Consider the following 15,534-nt stretch of genomic DNA (forward strand, 5'->3'; position numbering starts at 1 on the left):
GAAATATTTATTTATTGAGAATTTTTGAGGCAGATACCATTTGGACATTATTCTTGTATATACGCTTTTTAATTTAGGAGGGAAACATTATTTTGTCCATTTCCAAATGGTTCAGATATTTAGAAGTATCCCAGAATACAGAAGACATTTGACCTGTGCTGGCAGGCTTCTTAAAAAATATGTATACCTTGTGCTTAAGTCTCCTTCCACATCATAGATTGCCAGCCTACATACTTTCATTTTCTCTTTTCCTATGGAGAAGTCCATCAACTCCTGCTTCTGCTTTCAAAGTATTTTCTTTAATTTGCCCAGTGATACATGTGTTTACTGTTTCAGGGATCACTGACATTCAGTGATGTGGCCATAGGCTTCTCTCAGCAGGAGTGGGAATGTCTTGACCTCATTCAGAAGACTTTGTACCGGGATGTGATGATGGAGAACTATGGTAACTTGGTCTCACTGGGTATGTTCATTCGCTTCAAATAATTTAGATTAATTTAGAATCTGCTCTATAGGCTGTGTATTTTTTCTGCTGTAATTTTCAGGGCTGCCTTTCAAGAAACTAGTTAAATTTGTTTTTCCTCTTCCCAAAAAAGTGGTCTGAGCTTTGTCAGGTTAGAAATGGCAGCTCCATTAAACACTTTCATCTTCCCTATCCTTCAATCATATTCACATCTCCATGTGTTCTTTTTTTATATTTGCATCTCTTCCATAATGACCAAGCAGCTAAATTAGGTATTTGTGGCATATACTGTATAACCATGGTCAAAGGATCCAAGTTTTTTATTCATTTGTGCTCCAGATTGCTCTAATACCCCATTTTAAGATCTGAAACAGTTTCAGGGATATCAGCTTGACAGAGGGTCCTAAATTGCTCTCGGTATCAAAAGAGCCTCTACAATGTATATGGTGATGGATTGCATAATTGGGATTTATTTAAAACTGTACCAAAAGCAGTTCATTTCTTAAAACGAAGTTCATCTGATTTGTGGTTGAAAGTTGTAATACATGAAAATTACATTCAAAATGGAATGAATATCTTATAGCTCTCTTTTCTTGTATCCTCTAGTGACATTAGAGCATAAGAATAATGTTAATAGCTAACATTTTGATTACTGGGTAGTAGTCATTATTCTAAGCACATTATGTGATTTAACTGATTAAAATAACTGAGAGTATTAACTGATTTAGTTCCCCCAACAGTACTATTATTATCCCCATTTTATAAATGAGAATACTGAGGTATAGTGGGTTTAAGTGAATTATTCGAGGTTATACCCAGCTGGAAGGTAGCAAAGGCAGGAATTGATCCCAGGCTTCAAAATATGTTTTTAACCACAGTATGTTTGCTCTCTAGAGTTAGAGGACATATGAGTTTGAATTTTAAATACAGCAACACAAAAACTTTGCCTTACCTAACTGACTCTTATCCTTTAATTTTCCCGTTCTTCTCTAAAATAGTCAATATCATTATGATCTTTTATTATCATAATTATAATTTTACCTTGACTAGTTACAATTTATTTCTGCAACCTGTGGCATTCTGTTTTCTTTAAAGCAGGCCATTCCATTTCTAAGCCAAATGTAATTACCTTACTGGAGCAAGGAAAAGAACCCTGGATGTTTATGAGAGAAAAAACAAGAAGTTGGTGTACAGGTACGTAAGAGCAGGTCAGGCAGAAGTCATTTGTGTAAATGATAGCCCAGGTGGTAAATACACTTGGTAAACACGTCCTTGAAACATTAGTTGGAAAGCTCCCTTCTCAGTGAAGGAAAGTCTTGTAATGTGAAGAGGAAGTATATCAACTTCATCTTAAGCTCATTAATCATTCACCATGTTATTTTTCTCATATTCCCCTCCCAATTTCATGCTAGTCCCTTTCCTTCTATGGTGTAGCCATTTACCTGTATTTTGGACCAGATTCTTTCCAGATCCTCTTTTTCAATGTGACTCTTGTCTAAAAATACATTCATTCCTATACCTGGAAAATATTTGAATAGTCTGAGCTGGCACTGTGCTTGGCATAATCAACCCAGTAATACTGACTAGGGCAGATAATGTTCTTGCAGTAATGGAGATTATACCATGTTAAGGAAGAAATTAACATGAAATAAATAGATAAATAATATAAGGTAGTGAAATATGTTATGAAGGACACTAACAAAAACACAGCAAATTTAGGTAAGGTAGCATGATCAAGAACCCTTTCCTAACGTTTGTGCAGAGACATGAAGTAAGGTCACAGGCTTTTTGACTGTATGAGAAAGCCCAACCAAGGAGAGTGAACCACACATGCAAAGGCCCTCAAGGGGGATGAGGTTTGTGTGTTTGAGTAGTAGCATGGTGACTAACAGGACATGAAGCTAGTATGTTAGCAAGGAAAAGATCCTATTAGATTTTGTGGATCCTTATGAAGAATTAGTAGAATTGTTTTCTAAGAGTAGTTAGGATCCCTAATATGATTTAGGTTTTTTGTCTTTGTTTTTTATATATGATTTTCACCTTTTCTTTAATCATAAGACTTACACAGAAGCCTAGATAAAACAACTATAGGTTAAATTGTAATTCATTTTCATATCCTTTTCAAATATTTCTTTATTCTTATTTGTGTTAACATTGATCTGTTGGATTTATTCTCATATTCTTTCTAGGTTTGTATTCTTTCATTATTTTTCATTTATTTGAAATTTACTTGTGAGCTCTATCACCCAATTCTGAGTTTTTCTAATTCTCATTTATGATTTTTCTTATCTAAAAGTTTTTTCTTGTCTTTTAGCATGTTATTGAATAGTATGGTATAGTTTTTTTCCTTGTTTTCAGGGCATTTGCTTTAGATGTATATATATTGTCTCTATAACTGTCATTAAATTTAGTCATATAATTTCTTGTATAGAAGTGGACCTTGGGCCTTTTTGGGGGATGGGGGGTCATTTATATATGAGATTAATTTTCCTCAGTTTTGAGAAAGGAGTCAAGATTCTGGATACCTTTTCTAAATTTGTGATTTTAAGGGCTCCCTCTTCTGTTTATTTTATTTTATGTTTTTTATTTATTTTTTTGCGGTACACGGGCCTCTCACTGTTGTGGCCTCTCCCGTTGCGGAGCACAGGCTCTGGACGCGCAGGCTCAGCGGTCATGGCTCACGGGCCCAGCCACTCCGTGGCATGTGGGATCTTCCCGGACCGGGGCATGAACCTGTGTCCCCTGCATCGGCAGGCGAACTCTCAACCACTGCACCACCAGGGAAGCCCTGTTTATTTTTTTTAAGCATTCAAATTATCATGGCTTGGGGAATGAATGGAGCTATTCAGGAGCATAGTTTTTTATAATATTATAATTAAGATGGTATTGATCAGATTTAAATTGTTACAGATTAAGATGTTAATTGTAATTCCCAGGAAAACCATTAAGAAAATAACTAAAAAATATATAGTAAAAGAAATAATAAGGGAAATCAAATGGCATCCTAGAACATATCTATTTAACACAAAAGAAGGTAATAATTAAGAGATAGAAGGGGAAGAAAGGCTTAAGACACATAGAAAATATGTAACAAATTTTAACCATAAATTCTATCAGTAATTATATTAAAGGTAAATTGAGTGCACACTCCATTTAAATGACCAACGTAGGCAGAATGGATTAAAAATAAAAAACATGATCCAACTGTAAGAAATACATCTTAGAGTCAGAAACACAAATAGGTTAAAATAAAGGTCCAGCCACATGGGGAAGCAGCTGGTCAGTTTCTTAAAATGTTAAACTTGGAGTTACCATCCAGTCAATAGGGTGTGCTCCCTTATTGTCTTTAGATCTTTGCCCAAATATCATCCTTTTAGTGGGGTTTTGCAGTGAGCCTTTCCCCTGATCCTAGCCATCCTGAGTCTTCTTTCCAATTTCATTTTCTTCTTTAGCAATTTCCATCTTCTGGCATGCCATGTGATTTACTTGTTTTTCAAGCTAATGAAGGCCATGCTTTTCTTCTCATCTCTTTCCTTCATAGCTAGCTACATACTCTAGAAAACTGGAAATGTACATCTCACAAAAGCTTGTACATGGTTGCTCATAGCAGCATTGTGTATTAATGGTCAAAAAGTGTAAACAACCCAGATTTCCCACTATAATCAAGATACACAACATTTACAGTACGTGAAAGGTTTCCATTGTTTCCCTTCCCAATTAATTTCCACGCCCCATGCCCACTCCCATTCAAACTACCACTGATCAACTTTCTGTCAATGTACATTAGATTAGCCTTTTCAAATAATTTTATAAATATGGAATCATACATTATATATTCTGTTATGTTTTGCTTCCATTGGTAAGTATAATGACTTTGAGGTATGTCTGTATTGTTGCGTGTATCACTACTTTGTTCAATTTTTTGTTAAGTATTATTCTGTTTTATGGATAGACCACAATTTATGTTTCTGTTCACCTACTGATGGACTTTTGTGTTAGTTTCCGGTTTGGGACTAGTTATAAGTAGAACTGTTATGAATATTTGTGTATGTGTATTTTTATAGGATGAATACCTAAGAGTGGAATTGTTGAGTAATAACTGCATGTTTAACAATTTTAGAAATTTTGCACTGCTCCATTCCACTTACTCCATTTTCTTTCCAACACTTGGTATTGTCGGTCCTTTAAATTCTAGACATTGTAGTTGGTATGTAGTGGTATCTTTTTGCATTTCCATGATGACTAATGATCTTGAGTTTCTTTTATTTACTGATCATTCATATTTTTTGGAGTGTTTATCCAAATCTTTAGCCATTTGAAATCATTATTTTCTTATATTTGAGGGTAACTGTTCTTTATTTTGGAACAAAAGGAAGTCCTTTTGGAACATTAAAAACTTTTTCCCACAATGTGACTTACCTATTAATTTTATTAACAATATCTTACAAGGAGTTTTTAAATTGTTATGAATTCCAATTTATCAAATTTCTCTTTAATGATTTTTTTGGGGTATACCATCCAAGAAATCTTTGCCTACCCCTAGGTGGCAAAGTTTTTTCCCTGCTTTTTCTTGACCTTTTATAATTTTTGCTTTTATGTTTAGTTCTATTATATATCCATTCTGAGTTAATTTTTTATTACGGTGTGAGTAGGGTTCAGGACTCATGTTTTCCCTATGGATACCCAGTTATTCCAGCACCATTTAAAAAAAAAAGAATTTCCTTTCCCCTTTGGATTGCTTTGGCACCTTTGTCAGAAGTGAAATCACTGTATGTGTATCTGTTTCTGGTCTCTACTCTGTTTTTCATGTTGGCATAGAAAGTGAAAGTCTTAAAGAAAAGGAAAGTCTTGTGGTAGGTTTTTTCATTTGTGACCTTTGTTGAATTGAGGTAGTTTTCTTTTGTTCCTAGTTTGCTGATTTTTTTTTAACTATGAATGGGTGTTCAATTTTGTCAAATGTTTTATCTGAATCTATTAAAATGATTTTTTTTCAAAACTTTGCATTTCTTGTCCCTTCGTAATCTTTTTCCTCTTTCTTCCTCCAACCTCCTTAGGTATGCAATGATCTACTTTCTACTTCTATCACAATAGAGTTGATTGCATTTTCTGTAGTTTTATACAAACAGAATGATAGTGTGAAGTTTTTCATCTTCCTTCAGTCAGCATAATTAGGTTGAAGTTCATCCATGTTGTTATGTGTGTTTTACTCAGTACTATACCAGTATTTGGTTATACCACAATTTGTTTATTCATTATCTTCTGAAGGACATTTTTGGTTTTTAGCAATAACAAATTAAGATGCTGTAGACGTTTGTTTATAAGTCTTTGAATGAATATATGCTTTCATTTCTTTTGGCCAAATACCGAGCAGTTGAATGCCTGGATTGTATGGTTAAATTTGTAAGATTTTAAATTTAGATAAATAAGATTATAAATTTAAATTTGTAAGAAACTATTTTACAGTGTTTCTATACCATTTCACATTTCCACCAGCTGTAAGAAAGGTCTGGATCCTCCATATCTTATGAACAATTGGTACGGTCAATCTTTTTAATTCTGGCCTTTCAAGTAAGTATATAGTGTCATTTTGTTGTGGTTTTAATCTGTTTCTCCATAATAACTAATGATGTTGAGGATCTTATTTGCTGTCTTCTTTAGTGCAGTATCTTTTAAAATCTTTTGTCTGTTTTATTAGGTTGTTTGTTTTCTTATTGAACTTGTAAGTTATTTTTCATATTCTACATTAAAAGATATCCTTTTTGAATATTCTCTTGTTTGCTATGATTTTTCCTTTCATTCTTGTAGCAGTGTGTTTGGGAGAACAGAAGTTTTGAACTTTGACAAAATCAAGTTTATCCATTTATTCTTTATGAATCTTGGTTTTTGGTGTTGTATCTAAGAATTCTTTGCCTAGCCCAAGGTCACACATTTTTTCCTGTTTTCTTCCAAAAGTTTTACAGTTTTACGTTTTACATTCAGGTCTGTGATCCATTTTTTTAGTTCATTTTTGTTTATCAAAGTATGGATTCTTTTTTGGCATATGGATATCCCAATTGTTCCTGCATCATTTCTTGAAAAGACTATCCTTTCTTCACTCTATTGCCTTTGAAATGATGAAAGTAAGTTTTTCATATATGTATGGATTTATTTCTGATCATCTGTTCCATTAATTGATGTGTCTTGACACATAAACTTGCTGATTAGTGTATCTTCATAAGTCTTATAATTAAGTAGTGTTATTTAGTCCTTGTACTGTGTTCTTTTCAAAGTTGTTTTGACTATTCTAGGTCCTTTGCATTTCCCTATAAATTTTAGGATCAGCTTGTCAATTTCATCATAGACCACAAAAAAGTCTGCTGGGATTTTTATTGGAATTACATTGAATCTATAAATCAATTCAGCAATAATTATTGACATCTTAACAGTATCAAGTTTTACATTCCATAAACATGATATGTCTCTCCATTTATTTATATCTTTAACTTTTCTCAGCAGTGTTTTATAGTTTATAGTGTACAGGTCTTACATATCTCTTGTGAGATATATCCCTCACTATGTCTTATTTTTTGATACTACTTTAAATTGTATTTTTAAAAATTGAATTCCTGAGTGTTTGCTTGTATTTACATATTGGTTGTATATACTTCAGCCTTGCTAAACTCAATTACTATTTTCTAGTAGCTGTTTTATAGTTTACATTTGACTTTCTACACATATGATTAAGTAATCTATGATTAAGGACATTTTTGTTTCTTAATTTTTCTCCTGCATGCCTTTATTTATTTTTTGATTTATTGCACTGCCTGGAACCTCTAGTCCAATGTTGAGTAGAAGTGGTGAGGGTATAACTTTTTATTGTTCTGATCATATGTGGTAGGCATAATTCTCTCACCGTTGGATATGGTGTTAGCTGTGGGTTTTTTGCAGGTGATCTTTATTAGGATAAATTCCTTTTATGAGGGATGGATGTGGCTTTTATTAAATGCTTTTTTAAAAAAAATTTTTAGACATGATCCATATGGGTTTTATAAATTTTATTTTGTTAATATAATAAATTATATTGATGAAATTTTCAAATATTAAACCAATCTTGTATTCCTGGGATTGATCATCGCTACGGTCTGAATGTTTCTACCCCCCAGTATTATACTGAAATCCGAACCCCCAAAGATGATGGCATTAGGAGGGAAAGCCTTTGGGAGATGCTTAGGTCATGAAGGTGGAGCACTCATGAGTGGAATTAGTGTTCTTATTAAGAGTTACCACAGAGATTCCTCACCCCTTACACCATATGAGGATGCATTGAGAAGGCACTGGCTATGAACCAGGAAGAAGGCCTTCACCAGAATATGACCATACTAGTCCCTTGATCTTGGACTTCTCAGCCTCTGGAACTGTGAGAAATAAATTTCTGTTGTTTATAAGCTACCCAGTCTTTATCTTTTGTTATAGTAGCCCAAAAGGACTAAGACAGGCATTATGTATTACCTTTTTTATATATTGATGGATTCTGTTAGTGAAGATAGTGTTTAGTATTTTGCATATATGTTTACAAGGTTTTATAGTATGTAATTTTCACTTCTTATACTGTTTTTCTCCTGTTTGGTATCAGAGTAACTAGCTGCATAGACTGATTCACTCCTCAATTTTCTGGAATAGTTTTGTTTAGAACTGGTAGTACTTCTCCACTAGGTATTTGAAACAGTTCACCAGTGAAACTGCCTGTGCTTGGAATTTTCTTTGTGGGAAGGTTTTCAAATTGTTTACTAGGTATAGTGTTGCCGTACTGATTTATATCCTTCTCATGCATGTGTTGTTGTTGGTAAGAGTGAATGTCGTACTGATCTATACCCAAATACCAAATTAGGAAATCTTCTCTGGCTGTTTTCGTCCCAGCATTCCCCGCCTTGCTTTCCAGTTTGGCAGTGCTCCCTCTCATTGTTCTTATAGCCAGAAACATTGTGGAGTTTCTATTGGAATTTTTGTAGCCCACGCTTACCCCACAATAACTGGGATCTGCCCTTGAAGCAAGGACATGAGAGTGAGTTAAGCAAGAAACTCAGCTCAGTCTGGATTGCTTTGTATAGTCTGACTCCTTTCCAAAGCCCTCCTGCTTTTATTTACAGCCCTTATGTAGTTAATTTTTGTATTTTGTCAAGTGTTAATAGTTGAAATCAGAGAGGGGGCAGGCTGTAGGAACTTCATGCTACCATATTGGAACTAGAACTTCTTCAATTAAGGAGTTATTTAATGATGAGAAATAATTTTTTTCTCTTGTATCATTGCTGATTTCATTGCTTTTTATTGCATGGTTTATTATCTGTCACAATCATTTTTATGCTACTGCCTTTTTAGTTTTGGCCAGTCAAAACTCTCCAAGCTTTTGAATTCTTCCTCTCTTTTTGGCATAAGATTTCTAGGGTTATGCCTGCTGGCTTCCTAAATTTTCCCTTTGTCCAGTTATGCTGTATCCATATTTTAGATCTAGATATTGAGAAATTACAATATAGGTGTTGAAATATGCTTATGACACTTCTTCTTAATTTTTTCCTGGCAGGTGTTTTTCTGTTTATTCTGTAGCATCTGGTTGATTTAGGCTTTCTCTTCTGTGTTCAATTTTAATAAATTTTCCTAGAAAGTTATCCATACTTTCAAAAGTATTCACATAGTACCCTTGTAATTTAAATTAATTTCTCTATGGTTCTTTTTTTTTTTTAATGTTATTTATTTATTTATTTTTGGCTGTGTCGGGTCTTAGTTGTGGCATGTAGTATCTTCTGTTGCGGCACACAGGTTCTTTGTTGAGGCATGCAGGGTTCTTTCTAGTTGTGACATGCAGGCTCCAGAGCACATGGGCTCAGTAGTTGTGGCACGTGGGCCCAAAGGCGTGTGGGCTCTGTAGTTGTGGTGCACAGGCTCCACAGTGCGTGGGCTCCATAGTTGCAGCACATAGTCTCTCTAGTTGTGGTACATGGGCTCAGTAGTTGCAGCACGTGGGCTTAGTTGCTCCGCAGCACATGGGATCTCAGTTCCCCGACAAGGGATCGAACCTGCATCCCCTGCATTGGAAGGCAGATTCTTAACCACTGGACCACCAGGGAAGTCCCTCTCTGTGGTTCTTGTTTTCCTCTTTTCTTATTTTATTTGTTTTTAACTGTCTTTAATTGGTTTATCTAATATTTCTTACAATGATTTTTTTAAAGCACCAGCTCTTTATTTGTTAATGTTACTGTTTTATAACTCATTATGTTCTCCTTTTATCTTTATTTTTATGCCTCCCTCTATTTTGTTGTTTATTTTCTACATATTAGGCTTTGATTCTCAACTCACCTTTTTTTTTTTTTTTTTTTTTTGTGGTACACGGGCCTCTCACTGCTGCGGCCTCTCCCACCGTGGAGCACAGGCTCCGGACGCGCAGGCCCAGCGGCCATGGGCCACGGGCCCAGCCACCCCGTGGCACGTGGGATCCTCCGGGCCGGGGCGTGAACCCGCACCCCCCGCATTGGCAGGCAGACCCCCAGCCACTGTGCCACCAGGGAAGCCCTCAACTCACCTTTTTTACAGAGATAATTATTTTAAGTTTTGAGTTCTCTGCATGGTGAAATTGAATGCCCAAAATTCTGATATGTGCTTATTTTCTGTGTAGTCCATTTACTAGAACTCTTTTATTTCAGTTTTTTCTTTCCATAGTGATCTAGCATTTTTGGAGATGGCATTTCCAGTTCCAGATGAAAGGGTTTTTGGTTTTCTGATATTTATTAATTTCTATTGTTACTCAATTTTGAAGATTGTTGTTAATATTATTTCAACTTTTTGTACGCATACCATAGTCTAGTTACAAGAAGGTTTTTTCTGCCCTCAACTCATAGCTCCCTCATGAAACGCTTTGGATTCTGCTCATGGTACTTCATACAGATTTTTATCATTCAGCCCACAACTGCCAATTCTTTTTAATATAATTCTTGGCATTCTTCTAGACTTTTCTATATAATTCAAGTTCCCTCTTTTGCCCAAAGTCCCTAAATGTTCAAAATACCATACAACTGGTATACCTGGTATATGTCAGAGAATTGATGGACATACTTTTCTGGGGATGACCAGAATGGTTGGCCTTGGTTAAAAGGGAAAGCTAGAGAGGACCTGAGAAAAGATATGAAGGAATGAAACAGGTTGAACATATGTAAGGATCATAAATAATAAAGTGTCAGGGGAGGAATAACTAAGTAAAGACTCTCAATATCTTAATGTGTTATGAAGAACAAATAAAAGCACACATGGCTATGCACAGGAGGGAAAGAGTCACAGTGGCAGAAATGTGTATTTTTAGGGGAATTGTAATTGAAGAATGATCAGGTATAATTGCTTTTTAAAATGTGTATATATTTATATTTTAGATGGAAGTGGTATTTAGAGCTGGCTGATACTGGCTCTCTAGGGACAAGAGTTTACTTATCATCCCTAAGTCCAGGTTCAGTTACATTACACTGATAGCTTGGAATTGCCTGTGGTGGGAGTATTTACACCATAGACATTGGCAAACACTACAAATCAGGGCTGGATGTGTTCTGTGCATGTCTTTGTTTACCAGTGCTCTACTGCATAAATTTACTTTTTCTGAGCCCTCCTTTTATTTATTTATTTTTTTTATTTTTATTTTTATTTATTTTTTTCATGAGCCCTCCTTTTAAATTTTCAAGTTTTATAACTGTATTTTAGAGTTCTTTAAACCATCTCTAATGGGTGAAATTTTCAATTTTCTCTTAATTCTATAAAATGTTTTGTGGTCAAAGAAACTTTTTTTTTCCTATTTGTTGTAGATTTGGACTCAAGATATGAAATAATCAGCAATGGAAAAACATACATTTATACAAAACGTTCATCTCTTACTCTACATCACAGAATTGATAATGGAGAGAAACCATATGAATGTAAGGAATGTGGGAAGGCCTTTAGTCGTCATACAGACCTAAGAGTACATCAAATAATTCATACTGGTGAGAAACCATATGAATGTAAGGAATGTGGCAAGGCGTTTAGTCGTCTTACAGACTTTAAAGTACATAAGAGAATTCATACTGGGGAGAAACCCTATGAATGTGAAGAATGTGGGAAGGCCTTTAGTCGTGCTTCAAACCTTGCTCAACATGGAAGAGTTCATACTGGTGAGAAATCCTATGGATGTAAGGAATGTGGGAAGGCCTTTAGTGACGTTGGAACACTTAGAATACATCAGAGAATTCATACTGGTGAGAAACCCTATGAATGTAAGGAATGTGGGAAGGCCTTTAGTCAAGCCTCAAACCTTATACAACATGACAGGATTCATACTGGTGAAAAGCCCTATGAATGTAAAGATTGTGGGAAGGCTTTTAGTCATGCTTCACATCTTGTTAGACATGAGAGAATTCATACTGGTGAGAAACCCTATGAATGTAAGGAGTGTGGAAAGACTTTTAGGAGTAGCCATCAACTTACTATACACCACAGATTTCATACTGGTGAGAAACCCTATGAATGTAAGGCATGTGGGAAGGCGTTTAGTGTGTATGGACGCCTTACTCGACATCAGAGTATTCACAGTGGTGAGAAACCTTTCGAGTGTAACAAATGCGGGAAGTCCTTTAGGCTCAGTTCAAGCCTTAAAGTACATCAGAGTATTCACACTGGTGAAAAACCCTTTGGATGCCACAAATGTGGGAAGTCCTTTAGACTTAGTTCAATGCTTAAGGTACATCACAGAATTCATACTGGAGAGAGACTTTATGGGATATATGTATAGAAGACAGTGGAATTATACCACTTGAGAAACAATTTAAATGAAGAGAATATGAGAAGGATTTTACATGGTTCCGTTCTTATAAAGCATCAAATAATTTAGGCTGGCAGGAACTCCTTGGAATTTAAACAATGTTTTAAGTTTTTCAGTTATGATCCAAATACTGTTCACCTTCAGAGAATTTATACTGTACTTTATATTAGAAAGTCATTTATGGCATTCCCCCCTTTTCACTATTTACTGAGTGCCCAGGCTCTTTGGCCAAGGTTGCAAGGTAGATAAGTGCCACCAAGAAAAAGACCAGTGCATGATTTGAGGTCATGGAGAATAGTAAAAATACACCCCAGGATCAAGTAGAACAGTGTTTACTTATAGCAAGAGAGGAGATAGGATGCACAAGTTCTAGTTCCTTGCAATGTGTCAGTAACCCATAGCCAGCCGATCAACTCCACATCTGACAACGGCAATATAGCTGCACACAGCCCACTTTGTTCTGCAGTGGCAGGACACAAACTCCTTCCCTGTGGGGTGTAACATCCAGAAAACTGGGGGCATGCCTGAGTGCCACTAACACCCGTGATTAAGCAGAACAAAGGAGTACGCATTGAGTCTGACACAGAGATAGCTATTCATGGCAGTAAGCCCAGCAGAGGCTGTGAGGGTTCTGTATTTTTTGGTAAAGACATGCAGCCCCAACAAGGACCATCTTTTTTTCCCACCAGCTTTACTGAAGTATGATTGACAAAGAAAACTAAATTTAAGGCATACAAGTGGTGCTAAAGGGGAATGTTTGGCTATAAGTGCTTATATTAAAAAACAAGAGAGGTCTCAAATTAGCAACCTAACTTTACAGCTTAAAGAACTAGAAAAAGAACAAACAACACAAAGCTAGCAGAAGGAGAAATAAAGAATAGAGCAGTGGTATATGAAATAAGAGAACAGAATAACAACAGAGAAGATCTTGAAACCAGAAGTTCTTCAAAAAGATCAACAAAATTGGCAAACCTTTAGCTAAATGAGCTAAGAAAAAAGGGAGGAGACTCAAATTACTAAAATCAAAAGTGAAAGTGGGGTAAATTAACTATACTTGAATTAAAAAAAAGTTGTGATACAAAATTAAAAAATAAATTCACACACAAAAAAGTGTAAGTGGGGAGACATTACTACCAATTATACAGAAATAAAGGGATTATGAGAGTACTATGAACAATTGTATGCCAAAAATTGGATAGCCTAGGTGAAATAGACAAATTCCTAGAAACAAAACCATGGAGTTAAACATGAATAAATAGAAAACCTGAATAGACTGGTAACTACTCTATAAGTAGTAAGGAAATTGACTCAGTCACAAAAAAAAATCTCCCAATAGGGAGTTCACTGATGGCCTACTGGTTAGGATTCTGGGCTTTCACTGCCATGGCCTGGGTTCAATCCCTGGTTGGAGAACTAAGATCCTGCAAGCCATGCAGCATGGCCAAAAAAATACCTCGCAACAAAGAAAAGTCCTGGATCTGGTGGCTTCACTGGTGAATTTAAACAAGTACTAATACTAATCTTTCTCAAACTTTTCAAAAAAGTTGAAGAGGAGGGAATACTTCCTAACTGATTCTTTGAGACCAGTACAACCCTGTTACCAAAGCTACTGAAAAACACTGCAAGAAAGAAAACTACAGAACGTTGTCTCTTATGATCATTGATTTTAAAATCCTCAACAGAGTACTAGCAAAAAATTCAGCAGCATATTAAAAGAATTATACAAAATGACCAAATGGGATTTATTACTGAAATTCAAGGATAGTTCATCATATGAAAGTTCATCAGTGTAATATGTCACATCAACAAAATGAAGGAAGAAAACGATCATCTCAATTAATGCAGAAAAAGCATTTGACAATTCAACAACCTTTTATGATAAAAACGCTGAACAAAATAGGAGCAGAAGGAAATCATCTCAATCATAACAAAAGCTATATATGAAACTATCTCCACAAAATAAAAGCTATATGAAAGACCCACAGCAAACATAATATTTGATAAACGTCAAGATTTTATCTAATATCAGGAAACAAGACAAGCATGCCTGCTTTCACCACTTCTATTCAACGTAGTACTGGAAGTTCTCAGCAGATCATTTATGCAAGAAAAATAAAGGCATCCAAATTCGAAAGGAAGAAGTAAAATCATCTCTGTTTATAGGTGACGTGATGTTATATGTAGAAAACCCTCAGGATTCCATAAGAAAGCTGTTAGATCTAATAAATGAATTCAGCAAAGTTTCAGGATGCAAAGTCAACATGTAAAAATCAATTGCATTTCTATACACTAACAATGAACAATATGAAAAGGAAATTTCAAAAACAAGTCCATTTACAATAGCATCAAAAAGAATGAAATAGTGGAATTAACCAAGGAAGTAAAAGATTTGTACAATGAAAGCTGCAAAACATTGCTGAAAGAAACTATAGAAGACATAAATAAATGGAAACATATCCCACGTTCATGGATTAGAAGACTTAATGTTATCAAAATGCCAGTACTAATGAAAGCAGTCTACAGATTCAATGCAATTCCTATCAAAATCCCAATGATGTTTTTGGCAGAAATACAAAAACCCACCCTAAAATTCATATGGAATCTCAAAGGACTGCCAGTAGCCATAACAATCTTGAACAAATCTGGAGGACTCACACTTCTTGATTTCAAAACTTACTACAAAGCACCAGTAATCAAAACTGTGGTACTTGCAAAAAGACAGACATATCAACAAATGGAATAGAACAGAGAGCCCACAAGTAATCCCTTATGTATATGGTCAAGTGATTTATTTATTTATTTATTTATTTTGCGGTACACGGGCCTCTCACTGTTGTGGCCTCTCCCCTTGTGGAACACAGGCTCCGGACGCGCAGGCTCAGCGGCCATGGCTCACAGGCCCAGCCATTCCGTGGCATGTGGGATCCTCCCAGACCGGGGCACGAACCCATGTCCCCTGCATTGGCAGGCGGACTCTCAACCACTGCGCCACCAGGGGACCCCGAAAAGAGGACTTTTAAAACTCAAATGAGTAAACTTAACTTATTCCAACTGTTGTTTATAAACTAATAAGTTTTATATTGAAATACTTGATTCATGACTAGGTTTTAAAATGAAGCTATGAGATCTCTGATTCTATCTTTATGTAAACATTAATTTGTAAATGAGTTCTAATTGGCTTAAAGGAAAATAAGTGCTTACAAGTCAAACATTTCTAAGTACAACAAATTAAAGTTTGAAAGGATCACATGATCCAGGACTG

General features: G+C 35.4%; 1 protein-coding gene across 1 annotated transcript; it reads left to right on the top strand.

The window, feature by feature from the left end:
* Positions 1–278: 278 nt before the first annotated feature.
* Positions 279–14,590, top strand: LOC112392209 (zinc finger protein 607-like). The gene is made up of 3 exons (XM_024733779.1): positions 279–463; positions 1,559–1,657; positions 11,281–14,590. Exons 1-3 carry the CDS (start codon positions 319–321, stop codon positions 12,240–12,242), a joined length of 1,206 nt encoding a protein of 401 aa, XP_024589547.1. The 5' UTR covers positions 279–318; the 3' UTR covers positions 12,243–14,590.
* The last annotated feature ends 944 nt before the right edge of the window (positions 14,591–15,534 follow it).

Source organism: Neophocaena asiaeorientalis, unplaced genomic scaffold (genome assembly GCF_003031525.2).
Source record: "Neophocaena asiaeorientalis asiaeorientalis breed wild unplaced genomic scaffold, Neophocaena_asiaeorientalis_V1.1 scaffold280, whole genome shotgun sequence".
Classification (NCBI taxonomy): Eukaryota; Metazoa; Chordata; class Mammalia; order Artiodactyla; family Phocoenidae; genus Neophocaena; species Neophocaena asiaeorientalis.

Bases quoted from the DNA above. Each gene is read 5' to 3' on its own strand.
- LOC112392209 (XM_024733779.1), top strand. From the start codon at position 319: ATGTGTTTACTGTTTCAGGGATCACTGACATTCAGTGATGTGGCCATA. The intron at 464-1,558 runs GTATGTTCATTC...TTTTCTTTAAAG, and splicing joins TGGTAACTTGGTCTCACTGG to CAGGCCATTCCATTTCTAAG. The intron at 1,658-11,280 runs GTACGTAAGAGC...TATTTGTTGTAG, and splicing joins AACAAGAAGTTGGTGTACAG to ATTTGGACTCAAGATATGAA.